Consider the following 20,574-nt stretch of genomic DNA (forward strand, 5'->3'; position numbering starts at 1 on the left):
CTAGTCAATTATATATATTGTTTTGTTAAATATTATTCCTACCAAAGTTGGAAGTCATAACCTGCGTACGCCTTCAATCTATCTTCTTCTTTGTCTTCTATTGGCTAGACCTCATATATGCTGATTAAGACTCTTGTGACATAATAATAATAATAATAATAATAATAATAATAATAATAATAATAATAATTAAAACTGAAGATTATTGCTTATGCTGAAATTTTACATACATTATGATACTAGTCCCTGTTCCTTTGATGAGGACTACTACATTGAATACGCATTATTAGAAAACATAAAATATGAAAGAGTAAATTTAAATTTTTAAAATATTTGCCAAGCACCTTGTGCTCAAATAGCATGTAGTGGCCTCCTTCAAATAAAAGGTCATGAGTTCGAGTCTCAATGGAGGAGATATCGAAATTGACTCTTTGTGCTTCAACAGGTTGAGAAGACTTAATTACCTCAAATTAAAATTTCAAATTCAACTCGGTATGAGAGCTTGACATGCCATCTTAGTTTAAAAAGTTCAGGCATGAATAATCTAAGCTACTTTTCTCTTTATCTTTCCACCCCCAACTTTCCGAAAAAAAATGAAAAATAAAAAATCTGAAAAATAAAATATCTAGCCAGGTAAGTTAGTCCTATGATATAATATATTAAAATAATTTTAACACATAATTAATTACTCCGTATAAATTGTCTTCTAGCTAGTCAACAAGCTACAGTATGTACTATGTAGTATATTCTAATTCAGAGATTTTCGAACATTGGAAATAACAAAAAAAATATATTAAAACATTGTACAAACTAAACAAAATTTCATTCGACTACCCCAATATACTATTATTTAAACAGCCTGCAAAATCCACACAACCAAAGCTCTCTCAAACACTAAAAACCACTGAAAATGGTTAATCTCCGATTGCTATTCACCTGTTCATTCCTAGCAACTTTCATTTTCACGGCGGTTTCCGGCTACTCTACGGCGGAGATAAAAACTTGGTGCAGCCAAACTCCCTATCCCCAGATATGCGAATACTACATGTCTCAGAGCCCCAGTAACGGCGCCGCTCCGATCAAGGATAAATCGGATTTCTTAAAAGTCGCCGTGAATTTGGCGTTGGAACATGCCAAACGCGCTATGGATAGCGCGTACACTTTAGGCCCGAAATGCCGAAACCAGCGCGAAAAGGCTGCATGGGAGGATTGTTTGGCGCTGTACGAGGTTACGGTCGGGAAAATAACCGCCACCGTTGATCCCGCCGTCAAAAATTCGGCGGCGGATGCGCAGACGTGGCTCAGCGCCGCCCTGACCAACCTCGAGACATGTCGGGACGGGTTTATAGACGTGGGCGTCACGGACAACGTCATGCCCATGATGTCAAACAACGTTTCCTATTTGATCAGCAACACTTTAGCAGTTAACAAAGGGTTAACTAGCACTAACAGTCAAACTACCAGCTACACTGGCGGTTTTCCTGATTGGGTTAAGTCTGGTGACCGAAAACTCTTGCAGTCGTCGGCTGCTTCTAAGGCGGATATTGTGGTGGCCCAAGATGGGTCCGGGGACTATAAGACCGTGACGGATGCCGTGAATGCGGCCGGGAAGAGGACCGGGAGTGGGAGATATGTGATATATGTGAAGGGTGGAGTGTATGAGGAAAATGTGAATATTGGTACCAGTTTGAAGAACATCATGTTGGTCGGCGACGGAATTGGGAAAACAATTATCACCGGAAGCCTGAGTGTTGGCGGTGGATCCACCACCTTCAAATCCGCCACTGTTGGTAATCAACTAATCCTTATGCATAATTGTTTGTTTAATCTAAATTTTTGTCTAATTGAAAAAAAAAAAGAAAAAAAAAAAGAAGCTTCTATCTTTTATCTGAATTATGTGAGTCCATATTTAATTTTTTAAAACTATTTCTGCTACAAACATATTAATAAAGTCACTAATTTTGTCTTTTAGGTACTAAAATAGTAACTTTACACATAGCTTAGGGTTCAAAATCATACATATAACTTAGGCCAGAATGACAAAAAAGGCAATTGTTTCCTTTCTCTAATCAACAATTAAGAGTTAATCTGATATGGATCCTTAAGTATAGTTGTATTGTCACACTTAGTTAAACTTTCAAATTGATCACATGTGATAATCCTTCAACTTTGAAATTGATATTATCTGTTCAAATTAATCACTTCTGGCTTTCAACTTTCACAATTTGACCAGCCCCAGTCATCTTGGAAGGATTACATGTGTTTAAAATTTGATATTTGAATGACTATATATGTATGGTTAACTTTGATTATCAGATGGCAACAAATTGAACGTTAAAGAATCAATAACAATTTGAAAGTCTAAGAAGCATACTATGTTCAATTAATTATTTTCAATACGTTTCAGCTGTGGTCGGAGATGGGTTTATTGGACAAGGCATAACATTCAGAAACACCGCCGGAGCAGCAAACCACCAGGCCGTGGCTCTCCGGTCCGGCTCCGATCTCTCAGTATTCTACCAATGCGGCTTCGAGGGTTATCAAGACACGCTCTATGTCTACTCAGACAGGCAATTCTACAGAGAATGCGACATCTACGGCACCGTCGACTTCATCTTCGGTAACTCCGCCGCCGTCTTCCAAAACTGCAACATTTATGCCCGAAACCCACCAAACAAGGTCAACACAATCACCGCCCAAGGCCGGACCGACCCGAATCAGAACACCGGAATATCAATCCACGACAGCAAAGTCACGGCCGCGTCCGACCTAGAGGGCTCCGTGAGCTCCGTCAAGACTTACTTGGGACGGCCGTGGAAGGAATATTCGCGCACGGTGTTCATGAAGACGTTCTTGGATAGTTTGATTAATCCGGCGGGTTGGTTGGCGTGGGATGGGAGTTTTGCGCTAAATACATTATACTACGGCGAGTATTTGAACACCGGGGCAGGGGCGTCGACGGCTAATAGGGTGACTTGGGGTGGTTATCACGTGATCACCAGTGAAACGGAGGCGTCCCAGTTCACCGTCGGCAGCTTCATCGGCGGTGACTCTTGGTTACCCGCCACAAACGTGCCGTTTACTTCAGGCCTTTGATTTCGATCTTTTTATTGTTATGATTGTTGGGGTTATAATGGATTAAACTTATAGAAGCATATACATTTAGAATTAAAAAAAAAAAAGGAATAATAAAATAAATCATATATATTTATATTTAGCTTTTAAGAGCACCCTTAGACCATCTCCAACCATCTACACCAAATTCTGCACCAAATTCTACACCAAAAGGAATATTCCCAGCATATTCTTATACCAAATTTTTTTCATCTCCAACCCATTACACCAAATTCTACACCAAACTTTATTTCTTCACTAAAATAATTTATTTTCTCATAAATTAAGACTTTATATTATCTTTTAATATTTTAATATAAAATATAATCATGCAATGTTATGCAAATAATATAAAGTAATTTTTTTTAGATTTAATTTTGTTAAATTCATATTTTATGTAGTTTCATTTTTAATTATTTTATATTCAATATTAGTCTTGTTTTAATCGTCTTGATGAGATCTTTCAAATGATATAATTTATTTTTAATAATATAAAGTTTATATCTAATAATTTAACAAAATGTAAAAATATATTAAAACTAAAGTAAGAACTGGGGGGCAAAATGGGGAAAAAAAAAAAACTAAGAACACATTTGGTGCAGATGAACAGTGCAGCACCAAATATGGCGCTGCACTGTTCACCATGCACCAAATTTTTGGAGGGATGCAGTGTTGATTGGAGCAAATTTGTAGCGCCATTACACTATTTTTTTTTTGCTGTTTTGGTGTTTTGGAGAGAAGGTTGGAGATGACCTTATCACTGCATATTTTTTGGATAATGTCACTGTTATTTTCTAATTTTTTTTAATCACCCCTCATTTTTTCTTTCCTAATCACACCTACAAAAAACTCCTCAAAAACCACGAAAAAACTCCACTGATAAGGATGCTCTAATATAATTTATATTGTTGTCTATTTTTTTTAAGAAACCATCTGAATCAATTAAAGAATGAATACACTGCGGGGAATATCCTCCCACCTACATAAACCATTGTTCGAATGCGCATATCATGCTAACGTGTGAGCTGGCACATTTACTGATCTACTAACATATCTAAGGGCACAAGGTTGAAATTTAGATGAGAGACAATGACTATCCCAGTATCCTTAATAATAGTATCGGTATATGATAAATCCCGGGATGTCGTTGAAGAGGTTACAAACTTGCTGACAGTCTGATTGGCTGCATATTTTCTGCCAATGTTTCTCCAATAGCCAAGATAATACTTCTTTAATTGCAAGGGCTTGGGCAAGATAGGCACTATTGACAGGTGTTAATGGTCCCGAAATAGCGGCAATGAACTCTCCCTTGTGTGAGGTGATAATTGCACCAAATGTTGTTGAACCAGGCCGAAGTGACGCATCAAGATTACAAAGGACCCAACTATCATACTGTTGTCTATTGTTTGCCTTTCTTAGTAAACAGTACTGATGAGTAACATTAATCATGTTCTACCTATTTGAATTGGTTATCTATTTCAACACACCTATCTAATTGTATTATGCATAATATTCAAAGAAGATCCAATTGAACGTATGAAATTATAAATCGTTGCAAGGGTTTTTTTTTATTCATTTTTTCTAAGAATTATTTGTTGAATTTCTTACCAAATTAAATTATTTTGAAAATTTTGTCCGATTATGGATACTAGTTTATTTTTTTTTGAAGAACGTAACTTTAGACTCAGTAGTCATGTTAAAAACATTAATAATCAATAAATATAAAACATTGTTAGACTTATCAAAAACACAAGTATTTAGTTAAAGATTTTGACAATAAAGATTTAATACAAATAATATTTATGACGGAGTTTATCTAAATATTTACAAATTATATATTTATAGATATCATGTAGGATTTTTTTAGTCGCTACTAATGCTGGTAATACATGATATTCTAATATAATACATAAAAAATAGCATTTGTAATTAAACATGATATTATCAATATTGATTGATACGGATTAACAGTGTAAAATTTTCCACGTTTACCTAACAAAGCAAACTCCTCCAACATGTTAGATTTGGTGGTGTTTTATACGTCTTCAATTAACCCTCTTGGCCTACATATATGTATACAATCCTAGTAATATTGGTTAAATGGTACAAATCATTCGTTCATGCTTCAATTCAAGCACAAAGACTATAAATTGGATTAATACATACCGGTAGTTGAACACATTTCAGTCAAATTAAATGCATGTTAGTTACAACATATATGATTGGATTTCATGGTACTGCACCAAAACTTAATTCATAGTATGATGAAATTATAATTACACCCATATGTAATTGTTGGGTATCAGTAAGTAACTGTGGCACTAACTATTACGCAAATATAAGGAAATAAATATGTTTATTCATTAACTATATATAACTTTTGACGTAGTGGTAAATGCATGTTGTGTTGGGAACGAATGATTGCTACACAAGTATAAGAAAATTGTACAGTGATAAGTGTTTGATATCAATATATAGTCATCCTTATTTTACTTCTGAATTTCCAAGTTTTTTTTTTCTTTTTGTTTCCTACCGATCAATGTAAACCATGTGATTTGCACACTGCACTATATGACTATAGTCGATCAAAGTAAAACAATTAGGCCCTGTTTGGTAAATAATCAGCCTACCAATTTTGGCTTATTTGACCACTATTAGTTGTTTGGTTAATAAGTTTTTTGTAACTCCAAAATGCTAAAATTCAAAATGCTACTCAAAGCAGCCTTTTCAATTAGCTTTCTGAGAAAAGAAATTATACCAAACAGCTATCAGCTAACAGCTAATTTATTAAATAACATTCTACAAACAGCTAATATTATCAACAAATCATACATTATAACCCAAACAGCCAACAGCCATTTACCAAACAGGGCCTTAACTTTATTTTGAATTTATCAATCAATTTGATTGTGTCTCAAGGTGTTAAATCTTACATATCTTATATAACGTTCAGATGTTATAAGAGCATCCCATCGAGAGGTTTTTGTTCAATTTTTTAGACCAAAATGCTAACATGGATAAGATATGAGGCGGGAGATTTAAATTGGATTTTTGTGTGTGTGTGGTGGGGGGAACCTAGAGGTACATGTTCTGCACACTCTTACTTGGCGAGGCAAAGTGATTGCTAATTGGTGACAACTCTTGATCTGATGAATAAATTACTATTTTATTCTCCCTCTAACTAATGTAAAGCTAGCAAAAAACTTAAATTTGGGGTTTATCATTACAATTCATATGATTGAATAAATAGTAGAAAAGTAGGAGTTTATAGGGTGTTGAAAGTTAGCTTGAGGACATATTTGCCACGTTGTGTCAACAGAATCTTTCTGCTTCCTATATATCCATCCAGGTTTCCACTTTCGTGGCAATACATATCTCACAAACTTTCTCTAGATTCAGTTTTTCGATTCCGTAGGTAAATAGGACAATTACGTGCTTTGATTGATTGCCATTTTACCCGTCACATGTTAATGTTTGTTTTTATTTTTTTAATATAGAAAATTGCCAACAAGTGTGTATTTAAAGTCTCACTATATGCTCGATATTAAAATATTACTCTACAAAGATAAATAATGGAATGGAGGAAAATGTAATAGAAATGGCTTACAACTATTTGTCACTTATGTTTATATATTATATGCTCAACACGCCCCTCACGTGTGCGGATCAATTACTTAGATATTCGAACCCATGACATTTAGTTTTAGTGCGCTCTGATACCAAATAGAAGTATGTGCTCTATCCAACTAAAAGGCTAAGCTAATAGTTGAATTGTAAAATTTGCACTGTGTTACTACTGCTCTTACTGCTCTCACAGCGGGAACTCAAATTCATGACCTCGCATATGAAAGAGCAACTTCGTACCACAAGACCACAATGTCTACTTGTTCTTACTATTATTTGAATTGTAGTCTACTTTCCTAAGCGAAACTTCCAGAGGGTTTCAGCGCAGCCATATCTAATTCGATTTTGTCCATCTAATATTCTTCTGAGTCAACGCGCATGCAACTCGCAACTTAACAATATGTTCTCATTCTGAGATTTTTAGCCCATTGGAAAAATCAAAAACATAATTAGTTGAATAGTATTATCGTAGAACCCGAACAAAAAAAAAATCAATATGAATATGGAAATTAAAAAGAAATGTGGAATAGTAGATGATGCGTCACCATCGCCAAGCCTGCATTCGATCACCCCAATGCTTCAATATAAAGAAACCAAAACCAAGCCTGCAAAAACCACAACACCAAAGCTCTCTCAAATAGTAAAAATGGCAAATCTTCAATTGCTATTCGCTTTTTCATTCCTAACGGCGTTTATTTTCACGGCGGTTTCCGGCTATTCTCTAACGGAGATAAAATCTTGGTGTAGCCAAACCCCGTACCCGCAACCGTGCGAGTATTACCTGTCTTTAAGCCGCAACAATGGCGGAGAGATTAAGGATAAATCCGATTTCCTTAACGTTGCCATGGGAGTGGCGCTTGAGCATGCCATGCATGAGAAAGATAACACGTACTCGTTAGGCACGAAGTGCCTTAACGAGCAAGAAAAGGCTGCATGGGAGGATTGTTTAGAGCTGTACGAGAATATGGTTGTGAAAATCAACACCGCCGTGGATCCCAACGTTAAGTGTTCGGGAGCTGACGCACAGACGTGGCTCAGCACGGCCCTGACCAACATGGAGACATGTCGGGCCGGGTTTGTTGACGTTGGGGTCACGGGCAACGTCATGCCCATGATGTCGAGAAATGTGTCGTATTTGATCAGCAACACTTTAGCCATTAATAAAGGCTACACTGGCAACAACAATGAGGCCAGTGGTTACACTGAAGGTTTTCCTGATTGGGTTAAGCCCGGAAATCGAAAACTCTTGCAGTCGTCCGCTGCCTCTAAGGCGGATGTTGTGGTGGCGCAAGATGGGTCCGGGGACTATAAGACCGTGACGGAAGCTGTGAGTGCGGCGGCGAAGAGAAGCGGGAGTGGGAGATATGTGATATATGTGAAGGCAGGAGTGTACAAGGAAAATGTGAATATTGGTAGCAAATTGAAAAATGTCATGTTGGTGGGTGATGGAATTGGGAAGACAATTATCACCGGAAGCCAAAGCGTTGGAGGCGGCACCACCACCTTCAAATCAGCCACTGTTGGTAAGTAGTCCCTAAGCCATAATACGTACCATTACCAACTTGTTCAGTCTGTAAACTTAGGCAAATTATTGCATGGACCATGTCCACACAGCTGTGGACCAAAAATAAAAAGTGCATTATTTTTGTACTGAAAGTACATTATTTTTGTACTGTAGGTACATTATTTGATAGTATATATCAAATAATGTACCTTCAGTACAAAAATAATGTACCCTAAAATAATGTACCTACAGTACAAAAATAATGTACCTTTAGTACAAAAATAATGTACTTTTTATTTTTAATCCACACAGTTATGGTCCATGTAATAATGATTGGTAAACTTAGTAACCACAAGTTTCTTAGTACTAAAGCAATCTATTGACCAGATTTATATGAATTAACTATTTATAGTTTTTACTGATTTATTTAATTTTGATCTTTTTACCACTAAGTCAAAAATATCTTGTGCAATAATCTTTTGACTAATAGTTGCGGGTTTTCTATTTAATATTTTGTCTACCTTGTATTTAATTATTAATGGTATTTTAAATATGTTCAGCTGTGAGTGGAGATGGGTTTATTGGACAAGGCATAACATTCAGAAACACCGCCGGAGCGGCAAATCATCAGGCGGTGGCGCTCCGGTCTGGTTCCGATCTCTCAGTGTTCTACCAATGCAGCTTCGAGGGCTACCAAGACACGCTCTACGTCTACTCCGACAGACAATTCTACAGAGAATGCGACATCTACGGCACCGTAGACTTCATCTTCGGTAACGCTGCCGTGGTCTTCCAAAATTGCAACATTTATGCCCGAAACCCACCAAACAAGATCAACACAATCACCGCCCAAGGCCGGACCGACCCGAACCAGAACACCGGAATATCAATCCACAACAGCAAAGTCACGGCCGCGTCCGACTTGGAGGGCTCCGTCAAGACCTACCTGGGACGGCCGTGGCAGAAATATTCGCGCACAGTCTTCATGAAGTCGTCCCTGGATAGCTTGATCGATCCGGCGGGTTGGTTGCCGTGGGATGGGAGTTTCGGGCTAAATACATTGTACTACGGCGAGTACTTGAACACCGGAGCCGGGGCTTCCACGACCAATAGGGTGAAATGGGGTGGTTATCATGTGATAACTAGCGCAACGGAGGCTTCCAAGTTCACCGTCGGCAACTTCATCGCCGGCGGGTCATGGTTACCCGCCACAAACGTGCCTTTCACTTCTGGCCTCTAATCTATTCTTAATTAAGTTGATAGAAGCGTGTGATTAAGTGATTTTGAAAGAAAAAGAAGTTTACATATAAGTCATTGTATTATTGTTGTTGATTGCCATTCATTGTACCAACTATTAAATAAAGCATTAAAATTTTGTAGAGTTTACTTAATGTACCCAACTCTGTCAAGTGTTACCATGTTATCTTGAGTTATTACACAATATTGAAGTTTATCTAGTACAGTATACATCTTTACTGACTGAAATAGTCCAGGCTATTACATAAGAACTTGCACAAAGGTTATTAATTAATGAGTGCAGCTTGAGTCAAAATAAAATTAAAATGGATCCTATTTTATCTCCCAAATTAAAAATACTACTTGACACATTTATCGCAAGCTAAGAACATCTTAGATCAGATCAAAAGAACAAATTTAAAAAAAAAAAAAAAATGGCATCTACTTTATTTTCTCTTCTCCTACTAGTTTCCATCTCCCTTTTCCCATTCATCATCCATGGCGCCAAGGAGAATGATCACAAGCACAAGCACTACACCCTGATCCAAAAGACCTGCAAACTTATGAGCGCCAAGAAGGACTACGACTTCTGCATCTCCGCCCTGCAGGCTCGGCCGGCGAGGGAATGCGCGATGCTGATGCGCATAGGGTGGACGTGCATCCAGCTGGTGATAAGCAACGTGACGGACACGAGGCGCCACATCGGGGACGTGTTGAAGAGCGGGAAGGTGCAGCCTTGGGTGAGGCGGTGCGTGCGTGAGTGCTACGCGCTCTACGACAGTGCCGTCGTCCAAGCGAAAAGGTTGTTGTGGGACTACAAGCATAAGGAGTACCTTGGCGCGGAATATCAAGTCGGCGGCATCGATAATCCTGCGGGGATATGCGGTCTATTGTTCGAGGAGGGCAGCCAAGACATGCCCATCCCGGGCTGCGGCGGCGGGGTGTCGCCGTTCTCGGCCAGAAATAACAACGCTATCCAGTTGTCTGGGATGGTCATGTTCGTCCTTCGTCTCCTTCAAGGGACACTGCATTGATCCAAATTGCATGCGGTGATAGATAGATAGATGGCTTTCATGCCTTGATTTCGATTACGTGACAAAAAAATTCTGCAAAACAACATCCTTTTTGGAGCGTGATAGGCATCCAAACAATAACTATTGCTTCTAATTGTCCCTCTAATATTCCTCTAATTTTTTTTATTGAGCAAATGCCAATTTTGGTCCCGCGATTATTGTTTTAGTACTAATTTTGGTGTCACGATTACTGTTTTAGTGTCAAAATTCATCGTACTGATCATTCATCCGTTTAAAACATGTCTAAATCTAAAAAATTTAAATGTATTTTCCGTCTTTTTCAACTCAATATCCCAATTTGAGGATAAATAAAGAGATTTAAGCCATAAAATAGATTACAATTCACAGTTCTCCTCCTCAAATTAAGATAAAATGAGGAGGAAAATTGTGAATTTTGATCAATCTTAGGATTTAATTAAATCTATTTATTTATGCTCAAATTGGGATATTAAGTTGAAAATGACAAAAATACCCTTAACACTTTTTTATTTTTGCACGTTTTTAACGGATGGGTGACCGGCACGATGGATTTTGACACTAAAACAATAGTCGTAGATAAATATTGGTACTAAAACAATAGTCTTGGGACCAAAATTGATAGAACTTAAATATGTGGACCAAAATTATCATTTTGGTAATAGTCGTGGGACCAAAATTGATATTTTCTCATTATAAAAATGTTAAGTCATTAAATTACATACAATAATAACCAACTTGTTTGACATGATGAGTAGCTATTCGATCACTCTTGTCCCTTAAGAGACGTCGTGAGTTCGATCAAACTCCATCTTTTTGTATAAAAGAACCAAATATTGGACGTAGACAATTTTGTTTGGACCCACAAGATAAAATTGTCGCATGCTTGTTACATCATGGAGTATGATTGATAGAGTAAAATTTGAAAGTCCCTACAATAGATATCCTCAAAAAAAAAAAGGCCTAAATTACGTACGCCATTTAGCAAAGCAAATGTCTTTGACTATTCAACCATTTTGATTAGGTATCATGTTTAGTTATACTATGCATACTCATAAATTTTACACCCTTACTTCTATTTCCGTGACAAACAAGGATAAGTTATCTCTATCACGTGAGTCCACATAAAAGTGTTTAGACAAAAAACTTTTAAAAGTGAATAAAAATTGAGAATATAAAATAGAAGTTCATCAAATATTTTTCTATCGGTATCCTTAGAATTTACAAATCATCATTTCAAAATTTTGAGTACCAAAAAGAGTAATAATCAATATTTTATTTTTATTCCTAAGTGAATACTTTTTTTTTAATTCTTTTTTACTTTACGAGGGTATTCTTTTTTTACTTTTTGATATGATGATTTAATTTGTCAATTTATCATAAATTAAAACAATACACATGGTTTCTCAAAAATACCTTATAAATTTTACCCTATCAAAGATGTATGCTAGTTGGTGAAAATGGGGAAAAACAAAAGGAATCTATATTTTTCCAAACAAAATATAATTGACTAATCAAATCAGCTAAGTTATATAGGCATTATTTAGGCGTCACAATACTTGGTGGATTATTATGTGACAATTTTTATTTATTTATTTATTTATTTGCAAATTTTTACTTTTAGTTAGAAAATTCGTTGTACATGTCACCAATCTTGCCGTAGAAGTCAACTATAAACCTTTTTTTTATGGGAAAAAAAAAAAAACTATTGACGAAGAATCCAATCTGTCATGGAAAAGAAGAAGCTTTGGCAACGAAAACGCATTCTGAGAGCCGAAGCTTTGTGTCTTGTTGCGTGAGACAAAGCTGTCTCATATCCGAGAAGCTTCGTATCCGCCGGAGACGAATTGAAGTGAACGTCGTTGAAGTCTCCGGCTGGCTGGTCGTCTGAGATCAGACAAAGCATTGCTATGTCGTGACGGACAAATCAACGCCGTCACTTCAATACGTTGGACCAGTTTGAAGATGACATCACGACGTCAAGTCCAAGTCCACGCCATGTATCATGTAAGTATATATATGATATCTCCATCCGCTTTGAGTGAAACACACGCCGGGCTCTCCAACATGGGCTTATCATTTGTAAACTTTGCGGAAACACAAAGGCAAAATTGAGTGGGCCTGGACTGAATGCTTAATCATACCTTTGTGACAGGTAGCCTTTCTCAACGGTCCATGCCACTAAATGGGGAAAATTATTCCGTGGACTCGGTCGGATCCACCTTATAAGGTAAATACAAATTCAAAATACACAATTTATATACTGAATGTTCATAATTTAAATATTGAATGTTTATCATTTAAATTGTGACTGGTCCACATTGTAAGGTAGACCCGAATCCATGGTATAACTATTGACTAAATGGGTAGTAAATATATTTTTTTTTTCTTTTTTTAGAAAAGGTAATAAACGATGTCGTTTTAGTAAGTGGCCAAAAATAATGACAATGACAAACATATTTTTGCTGATAACTTAATAGATTCACAAATGAGGATGAAGGGTCTTATGGTTGTCCTTGGTTGGCTCATGGTCCTTGTCCGTGGGGTGTGCTTTTCCTAGGCTTAGTCAACCCCGAATCTCAAGGGTTTTGCACTTTTGCCTATATTTGGAAAGTGTGGTATGGGTAATTTGTTATATTTTGGAGAGGGTATAATTTTGCTATGATTAGAACCTAATCAATTTGTGATCAATTAGCATATTTTTAGGAATTCAGCTTCTTAAATTAGTCAAGAGCATTATATGTTCTAACTTAAATAAATACATTGAAAAAGGATTGTAAGTGATTTGCATTTTGCAATCTCAAATCCCCAAGAGAATGGTTGGTTTGCTGTTAATCACTCTTATGTCTCAGTTTACTCTAATTCATCTGTAATTTTTTGTTGGCCGATTATTAAGTATTAACTTCCAAAGTTATAAATTCAACATGTCTATAACGATCATTTCAAACCGTAAATCTTAAAATTTAGCCCACTTTTAGATGATCAGGAAAAAATGTGATAATATATAATGAGAAAGCAAATAGATCACGACATTGAAAAACGAAACCTTGAAAAGCGGTACAGCCTTGGTCCTCTAGTTGCCCAAAGCCGGGACCAATCTTTGCTATAGCTTTTTTGTTGGTCCACTGGTCCCTAGCAAATTGTCATATATGTGTAGGCATCGAACTATATGAAGCAAGTTGGGCATTTAGGTTTTGCAGCTTATCCTGGGAATTGTATTTTGATATGATGAGACATCTTCACCAATCATACAATTGATTCTAACAAGGTGATAGCCTCTTCGATGAAGACAATTTGGAGAGAGATTTAGGTGACATTTAATGCCAGATCGCAATCCAATTTTCTTGATCTCCATTGCAACACACCCAAATCCTTGCCGCACATTGCGTTTATAATGTTTAAGGTCGTGTATTCCACTATGGCATTATCCATCCAATCCCCCAATTTTTTGTTGGGTTACTGATAAAAACTCGTGCTACTGTTTGAGAATGTGTACTGAATACACTTATTTTGTTTAATAAGTTCATAAATCATACAAAAATGTAAATCGTGCTAGGAAGATTGTACGTGACGAACTCAACTAAAAAAGTATTGACAATAATTTACTCTTAACCTTTAAATATAATAATCATGTTTCACCCATTTGGTCATTTATTTCTAGACAAATTGGTGATATGAAGTGACATATAATCGTGTAAATTATCTGCAGGAACTTCTTATGGGGACATTCCGATGACATACATAAAATTCACACTGTAAGTTGGGCTGAGATTTGCAAACCCCGCGGGGAGGGGGGCCTGGGTCTTAAAAAGGCTAGAGATTTTAATCTCGCCCTTCTCTCTAAGTTAGGTTGGCAATTGTTGACTAATGAAGACAAACTGTGGGTTAAAGTTATGAAAGAGAAATACATGAGTAACGGAGACGCCCTTGATGCTAATAAGCACAATTGTTCGTGGGGTTGGCGTAGCATTGTGAAAGGGAAGGAGGTGTGTTCGTGGGGTTGGCGTAGCATTGTGAAAGGGAAGGAGGTGCTTGAACGAGGCATAAAATGGAAGATCGGTTCGGGGTCATCCGTTAACTTTTGGCACGACGGGTGGACGGGGGATGGTCCCATTGCCAATAACACAAATGTACAGGTCCCGTCGAATAGTAATAATATGCAGGTCAGTCAATTCATCGGCCGCGATAAAAATTGGGACGTAAGCGCTCTTGAACTCCTCATCCCCGATAATATTTGGGACGTAAGCGCTCTTGAACTCCTCATCCCCGATAATATTCTCAATTCCATTCGGGCGTCGCCAATCCCAATCAGAGAAAACCAGAGAGACTCGCGGTCATGGGCGCACTCAGGTACGGGTCTTTTTTCAGTTAAGTCTGCTCACTCTCTCATTGCAGGTCGTCTTTTTTCAGTTAAGTCTGCTCACTCTCTCATTGCAGGTCACCAAGAAGAGGAAGTCTCGTATGACTGGGTATGGAGCATCAAATGCATTGAGCGAGTTAAATTGTTCATCTGGAAAATCTTACACAATGGATTGCTCGTCAAATTGTTCATCTGGAAAATCTTACACAATGGATTGCTCGTCAACTCAGAACGTAGGAAGCGGGGGCTAACATTGCAAAGCGGCTGCCCGAACTGTGACGAGGGTGAAGAGACGCTGGATCATGTCTTTAGAAGATGCCACGCTGCGGTTGCCTGTTAGAGTCTGATTAACGGTCCGACTGGTTTCAATGCCGGCTCCCATGCTCCCTTGGCGAGTTGGATCGAGGAAAACTGCAGAAGGCCACGACCTGGATCAGCAAACAGCGGCTGGAGCTCCTTCTTCCCTTACGTCTTGTGGAACCTTTGGAAAGCCAGGAACCATTCTGTGTTCAATAATGCAATTCTACCAGCATATGTTATTTACCAAAGGGCAAGTCAAGAAGCGCTAGAAGCCAGGGACCTTTTATTCCGAAGGTACGGCCCCATGCAAGGGAGTCAAATTTGGGTTAATTGGCCTCCACCACGGCAAGGGTTCATCAAACTTAACACGGATGAGGCCAAAAAAGCAAATTCAGGTATGGCTAGTGCCGGGGGAGTCTTTCGTGATCACCGTGGAGCCTGGATTGTGGGGTTTACAGCGAAAGTGGGCGTGGCAAACAGCTTCATTGCAGAGTTGTGGGGTCTCCAGGAAGGTTTAAGGATTGCAGTAAACCGGGGCTTCAATAAACTCATTGTGGAAACTGATTCCAATGCTACGATTCAAGTCCTGAACAAAGATGAAGATTCATGTCCTGAAGCGGATACTTTGATCGCTGACTGCCGCTTCTTGATGAACAAAGTTCAAGATCTTGAGATTGGCCATGTCTTTAGAGAAGGAAACCAATGCGCAAATTATCTGGCCAACATGGGTCAAGTCAACCAATGGGGAACGTCAATCCTGGTTCATCCTCCTGATGGGGTCAATGACATCCTTTTAAAGGACGCCATGAATGTCGCAACTAGGAGGATTCGTTAGTTTTTTCTCACCGGGGCTTAGCACCTCTTTTTCACCAAAAAAAAATAAAAAATAATAATCGTGTAAATTTTGTTTTATGTGATGTAATTTTACCTAATTAATTTGTGATGTTGTGAGTTTCTCTTTTCTTTACTTTTTAATACACAGGGGGACATGGGAATAGATGGTAGCCAGCAAAGGAGACTGAATTTCATTAGGAACATTATTTTAAAAAAATCAAAATCAAAAACAAAAACAAAACAAGATGTCTTAGTTCTATGGTGTAAAAATGATTTCTCATTCAAGTTGCAACAAAATTTATTTCTCTGTAAATATGTCAAATAAAACAACATTTTTTTTAATCTTCTCAAAGTATTAAAATAGTACTCAACCCAATACAATGCATAACTCAAGGCCCCACGCCCCTGACAAGACATATGTGAGGATGTAAATCATGATAACTCAGCTGAACATATAAGCTAGACCTTTGTTGCTGTCATACTGTTTTTAGTGAGACTCAATTCCTAGTATTTCTTCTTAAGCTTCATCTCCATTATCAATTGAGGTATTCATGCGGGCAGAGCAGAATTAATCTTAGCCAAATAATTAGTCGCAGGATAAAAGAAGCATCCACAACAAATTGCTTAAATTAGTTCAGCTAATAAACTTGTAGCCGCACACCTATGAAGAAAAGTGAAAGGAATAATAATTTTCTTTCTCCTCATAGCTAGGTATTTCTCCGATCTCTCCCCATTTGTGGTAGGATGGGTTCCACATAAATCTTTATTGTTTTTCTTTCCTTTCTCTTTCAATTTTTAGTTTATTTTTATTTTATTAATTCGCGAGCGGAATTTAAAAAATTAATAAATTTTTTTTAGAACATTTAATTATATTTCAAACAATTTAAACACGTTGTCATACCTCAAATATAACAATATTCTCAACTAAAACTTTTCAATATTTAGGAAAATGACACCTATGGCTATGAGCAACTTTGGCATAAACTATCTGACAAATTTTATGGAAAAAAAAAAAAAAAAACTCCATATTTTTCTCCTTTTATTCGTTTTTTTTTAAAAGAAAGATAACGTCAATATACATTAGTTTCTTTCCCTTATCTCCTTCATTTCTAAATATTTGTTTAAACCTTATTTCTTAATATTAATCATTTTACACTAAAATATTTTTTTGCATTCATAAATATAAGCAATACTTCCCTAGAGCTTTCTCAATAAGAAATTTTTCTTGAGATTTTCATGATGTAGAGAAGGAGTGAAAAAGAAGAGATAATAAATTTTACTGGTAAATTGAGCTTTTCAGCGCAACATTTAAGGAGAGCAAAAAGAAAATCATGTGAAATATAACTCGAGCACTTAGTGAGCGCATCAAGCTGGTGGCCATCATTATTTTTCTTTCTAAATTTTTGTGTGTTCTTTTTCTAATTTGTTAATACACTTTATCTATTTGGTATCGAAAAACTTTCTCAAAGACGAACTAATGATGTTACTCTTAGAAAGGATTAAAGCAAAACAAAAAAGGACTATGATATTTTGAAGGGATTAAAAAGATCTTTAATGGAAATAATGGCCTACGACAATGTAGTCGAATTCCTAAACAAAACAACAAATATATAAAAACAAAACAAAAACAAAAAAAAAAAAAAATGCAATTCAACCACTGAGCATTGTAAAAATGTGTATATAATTCTTTCGATTAATCGATTGATTTTAGTAATCTTGCTGATGCTACATTTGAACATGATAATCTATATTATATTTTTTATGATTGTGTACGATGTACGTGGATAATGCATGTAGAATCATATAAGTTTTAAAATTAATTTCATCTTTTACACTTTACCCATCATATTTACTATTTATTAGTACAATCATCTTTTTGTTTTTAGTTTATTTTATTTGATGTCTTATTATAACTTGATGACTCTACGTTTTGTATTCAATAGTACTTTTAACATACTTTCTAAAAATATAAATGTTATATGTTAATATTAAATTAAATCTAAATAACTTGAATCAAGTTTTATTAATTAATTATATTATCCACATAAAATGAAACGATTGAATATAACAAACATATCTTTGTCCTGCCGTTCCATCAGAGAGAGCCGTTAGGACACGCATATTGCATACCTATGACACTTCTTATTCATGCAAATTATTTACGTGTGTGTATAATATTATTGTGAATTTATTAAAAATTTAAAAAGATATTTTGTTTTATGTAAATGATTCTAATTTAATGTCAAATTTATAATTGAAATTATTTTATCCGACCATAAATTTTCTCTACAAAGATACACTAATAAGTGGACGAGACCCACACACTTCTACAAAGGACACACTTTTAATAATTAAAAAATAATAATAATTGATTTTATAATTGAGACTTAACAACTTTGAAAATTCCCCATAGTTTTTTGGAAAGGAAAATTTTGCATGGTTGAAGAATCGGAATTGAAATTAATCTTTTTGTTTGAGTTTTTTCCAATTGTAATCCCACGATTATGAGATCGTTTTCATATTTGGTCTTCAACTATTAATTTTCTCACATTTAATAATTGTTGAACAAATGTAAAAATAAAAAATATTGCTCTATTGATGGAGAAACTGACAAAGTATAAGCTTTTGATGAGATATGGAATTAAAATGAAAAAGGTGGAGAATTCTTTTATATATATATATATATATATATATATATATATATATATATATATATATATATATTCTTATGTACAATACTGATGGATATCATTCAAGGAAAAAAAAAAAAAACTAAAAACTAAAAATTAAAAAATTAAAAATAAACACCCAACAAGCTAATAGTGGGCCAAGATCCTGAGGACTTTGAAGAAACAAAAAATGGAATGTCATAAATTAATTAAGGTTTTGTCGTCATCATCATCATCAAACGCTTCACCGCCGCCGGGAAACCATTCTGCCGGAGCCGCAACTACTCTCCCTGATGATCCGGGTCTGAACGCGCTCAAACTCCGAGATCCGGCAAGGGAGGGTGATCCCGCCGGGGTGGTTGAACCCGAATTCCGCCTCCGCTTCCCGGAGAAGCTCGCCGAACAAAGGGTGGTTGAAGTAAATCACCGGCACCAAAACCCGCGTAAAGTCTTCGCCTTTCTCGCCGCCCACGTACACCGCCAGATGCCCTTTCGGCACCGCCGCCGTCCTCTCACCCACCGCCTCTTTCCCCGCCGGCGAGTAACCGGAAACCTGCGCCTTAGAGCAAATCGCCTTGGCCTTATTCCCCAACCGGCGCGTCCACCTCACGACCGAGTGAATTATCCTCCCCTGAAACCGCGGCGGCGCGTCCAGGCGCTCGTAGTACCCGGAACACCGGTGGCGCCGGAACATACACCGGAAAATCGTCGTCACTCGGTGCTTCACCGAAAAACCCCGCAATCTCCGCATACTCGCAGGAAACCCAGAAACAACAGACTCCAAATACAAATAATCTAACAATACAAAATAATCTACGAGAAAACCTAACCTCGTAGGAACCGAAACAGAACACCTTTCTTAAAAACCCCGAAATTAACACGTCGAAAACTCCTTTTTTTTCCTATTTTTTCACGAAAAAGGCCAAGGATCCGCCAAGCACATGGCTAACCTAAACAGAGTAAGGCAAACCTCAGACAGAGAATTAGGTATATTGGACATGACGATTCCTCTTTCTGCAATCACAACATGAGTGTTTCATTCCCAATGCTAAACTTTCTCTACTTCTGTACGAGGTCCCCAGCACCCTCTCCTTATCTACACGAGAACGACACACAACAAAAGATACCAAAACCCAGAAGAAAAAACAGAACCCAGAAGCTGAAGTTTCAGAGAGACGTTAAAGAACGAAACTTCTCAGAGGTTGGGTGGTTGATATCGATCGCCACAATGAGAAAAATCAGTGAGTGTTGGGCGACTTTTATATAACGAGGGTGCCGTATGTTGGCAAGGATTTATATAATATTAAAATATGGTAAAATGTGTCCGGATTTAGTGATTTGTGATCTGACTTGATTTCACGACTAAATTAAAGATAGTATTGTGGTGGTTTGAATCTCACTATAGATAGTATTGTGGTGGTTTGAATCTCACTAAAAATATGGATGGATCCCACTAATAAAGTTGATTTGACTATTGACTTCGTAATTATAAAATTAGGTTGACAATGGTTATCAGTGAGTAATTTAAAGAGTTAATTTTAATTTTGGTCATAGATTTACAGGTGACCGTCTTTTTTTTTTTTTTAATATCTTAATTTGGTTCTAGTATTATTGTTGCATGCTTTGGTCATTCGTCAAGAAAAATCATTGAAATGTCATAAATACAATGACATTTTAATCTGTTTTATACAAAGTAGGTTGACCCGCTATATTCTTTGTGTGTATTTAAAAAAAACAAACAAAATTGAATACTGAAATGCTCTTGTATTTGACAACAATTAATCTGTTTTGGTAATGAAGGACAAAAAATGATCATGTCACACGAATACTAGAATCAAAAGTGAAGTTAAAAAAAAAAAAAAAAAAAAAAAAAAAAAAAAAAAA

General features: G+C 36.7%; 4 protein-coding genes across 4 annotated transcripts; 3 read left to right on the forward strand and 1 right to left on the reverse strand.

Moving 5' to 3' along the window:
- The first annotated feature begins 910 nt into the window (after nt 1-910).
- LOC116017477 (pectinesterase 2-like) lies at nt 911-3,096 on the forward strand. Its single transcript, XM_031258073.1, has 2 exons — nt 911-1,790; nt 2,408-3,096. The coding sequence occupies exons 1-2, from the start codon at nt 911-913 to the stop codon at nt 3,094-3,096; spliced, it is 1,569 nt and encodes a 522-aa protein (XP_031113933.1).
- A 4,288-nt stretch (nt 3,097-7,384) lies between these two features.
- On the forward strand, nt 7,385-9,628 carry LOC116015506 (probable pectinesterase/pectinesterase inhibitor 17). The gene is made up of 2 exons (XM_031255595.1): nt 7,385-8,261; nt 8,803-9,628. Exons 1-2 carry the CDS (start codon nt 7,385-7,387, stop codon nt 9,480-9,482), a joined length of 1,557 nt encoding a protein of 518 aa, XP_031111455.1. The 3' UTR covers nt 9,483-9,628.
- A 413-nt stretch (nt 9,629-10,041) lies between these two features.
- On the forward strand, nt 10,042-10,512 carry LOC116017735. The gene has a single exon (XM_031258364.1). It carries the CDS (start codon nt 10,042-10,044, stop codon nt 10,510-10,512), a length of 471 nt encoding a protein of 156 aa, XP_031114224.1.
- An 8,337-nt stretch (nt 10,513-18,849) lies between these two features.
- LOC116015270 (auxin-responsive protein SAUR36-like) lies at nt 18,850-19,932 on the reverse strand. The gene has a single exon (XM_031255301.1). It carries the CDS (start codon nt 19,439-19,441, stop codon nt 18,935-18,937), a length of 507 nt encoding a protein of 168 aa, XP_031111161.1. The 5' UTR covers nt 19,442-19,932; the 3' UTR covers nt 18,850-18,934.
- Nucleotides 19,933-20,574: the final 642 nt, after the last annotated feature.

The sequence above is a fragment of the Ipomoea triloba genome, chromosome 4, assembly GCF_003576645.1.
Source record: "Ipomoea triloba cultivar NCNSP0323 chromosome 4, ASM357664v1".
NCBI classification, from domain to species: domain Eukaryota; kingdom Viridiplantae; phylum Streptophyta; class Magnoliopsida; order Solanales; family Convolvulaceae; genus Ipomoea; species Ipomoea triloba.

What these genes read in the sequence shown, in the direction of transcription:
- LOC116017477 (XM_031258073.1), top strand. Translation starts at nt 911, where the DNA reads ATGGTTAATCTCCGATTGCTATTCACCTGTTCATTCCTAGCAACTTTC. An exon ending in CTTCAAATCCGCCACTGTTG is followed by an intron (nt 1,791 to 2,407) that starts GTAATCAACTAA and finishes AATACGTTTCAG; the next exon opens with CTGTGGTCGGAGATGGGTTT.
- LOC116015506 (XM_031255595.1), top strand. Translation starts at nt 7,385, where the DNA reads ATGGCAAATCTTCAATTGCTATTCGCTTTTTCATTCCTAACGGCGTTT. An exon ending in CTTCAAATCAGCCACTGTTG is followed by an intron (nt 8,262 to 8,802) that starts GTAAGTAGTCCC and finishes AAATATGTTCAG; the next exon opens with CTGTGAGTGGAGATGGGTTT.
- LOC116017735 (XM_031258364.1), top strand. Translation starts at nt 10,042, where the DNA reads ATGAGCGCCAAGAAGGACTACGACTTCTGCATCTCCGCCCTGCAGGCT.
- LOC116015270 (XM_031255301.1), bottom strand. Translation starts at nt 19,441, where the DNA reads ATGCGGAGATTGCGGGGTTTTTCGGTGAAGCACCGAGTGACGACGATT.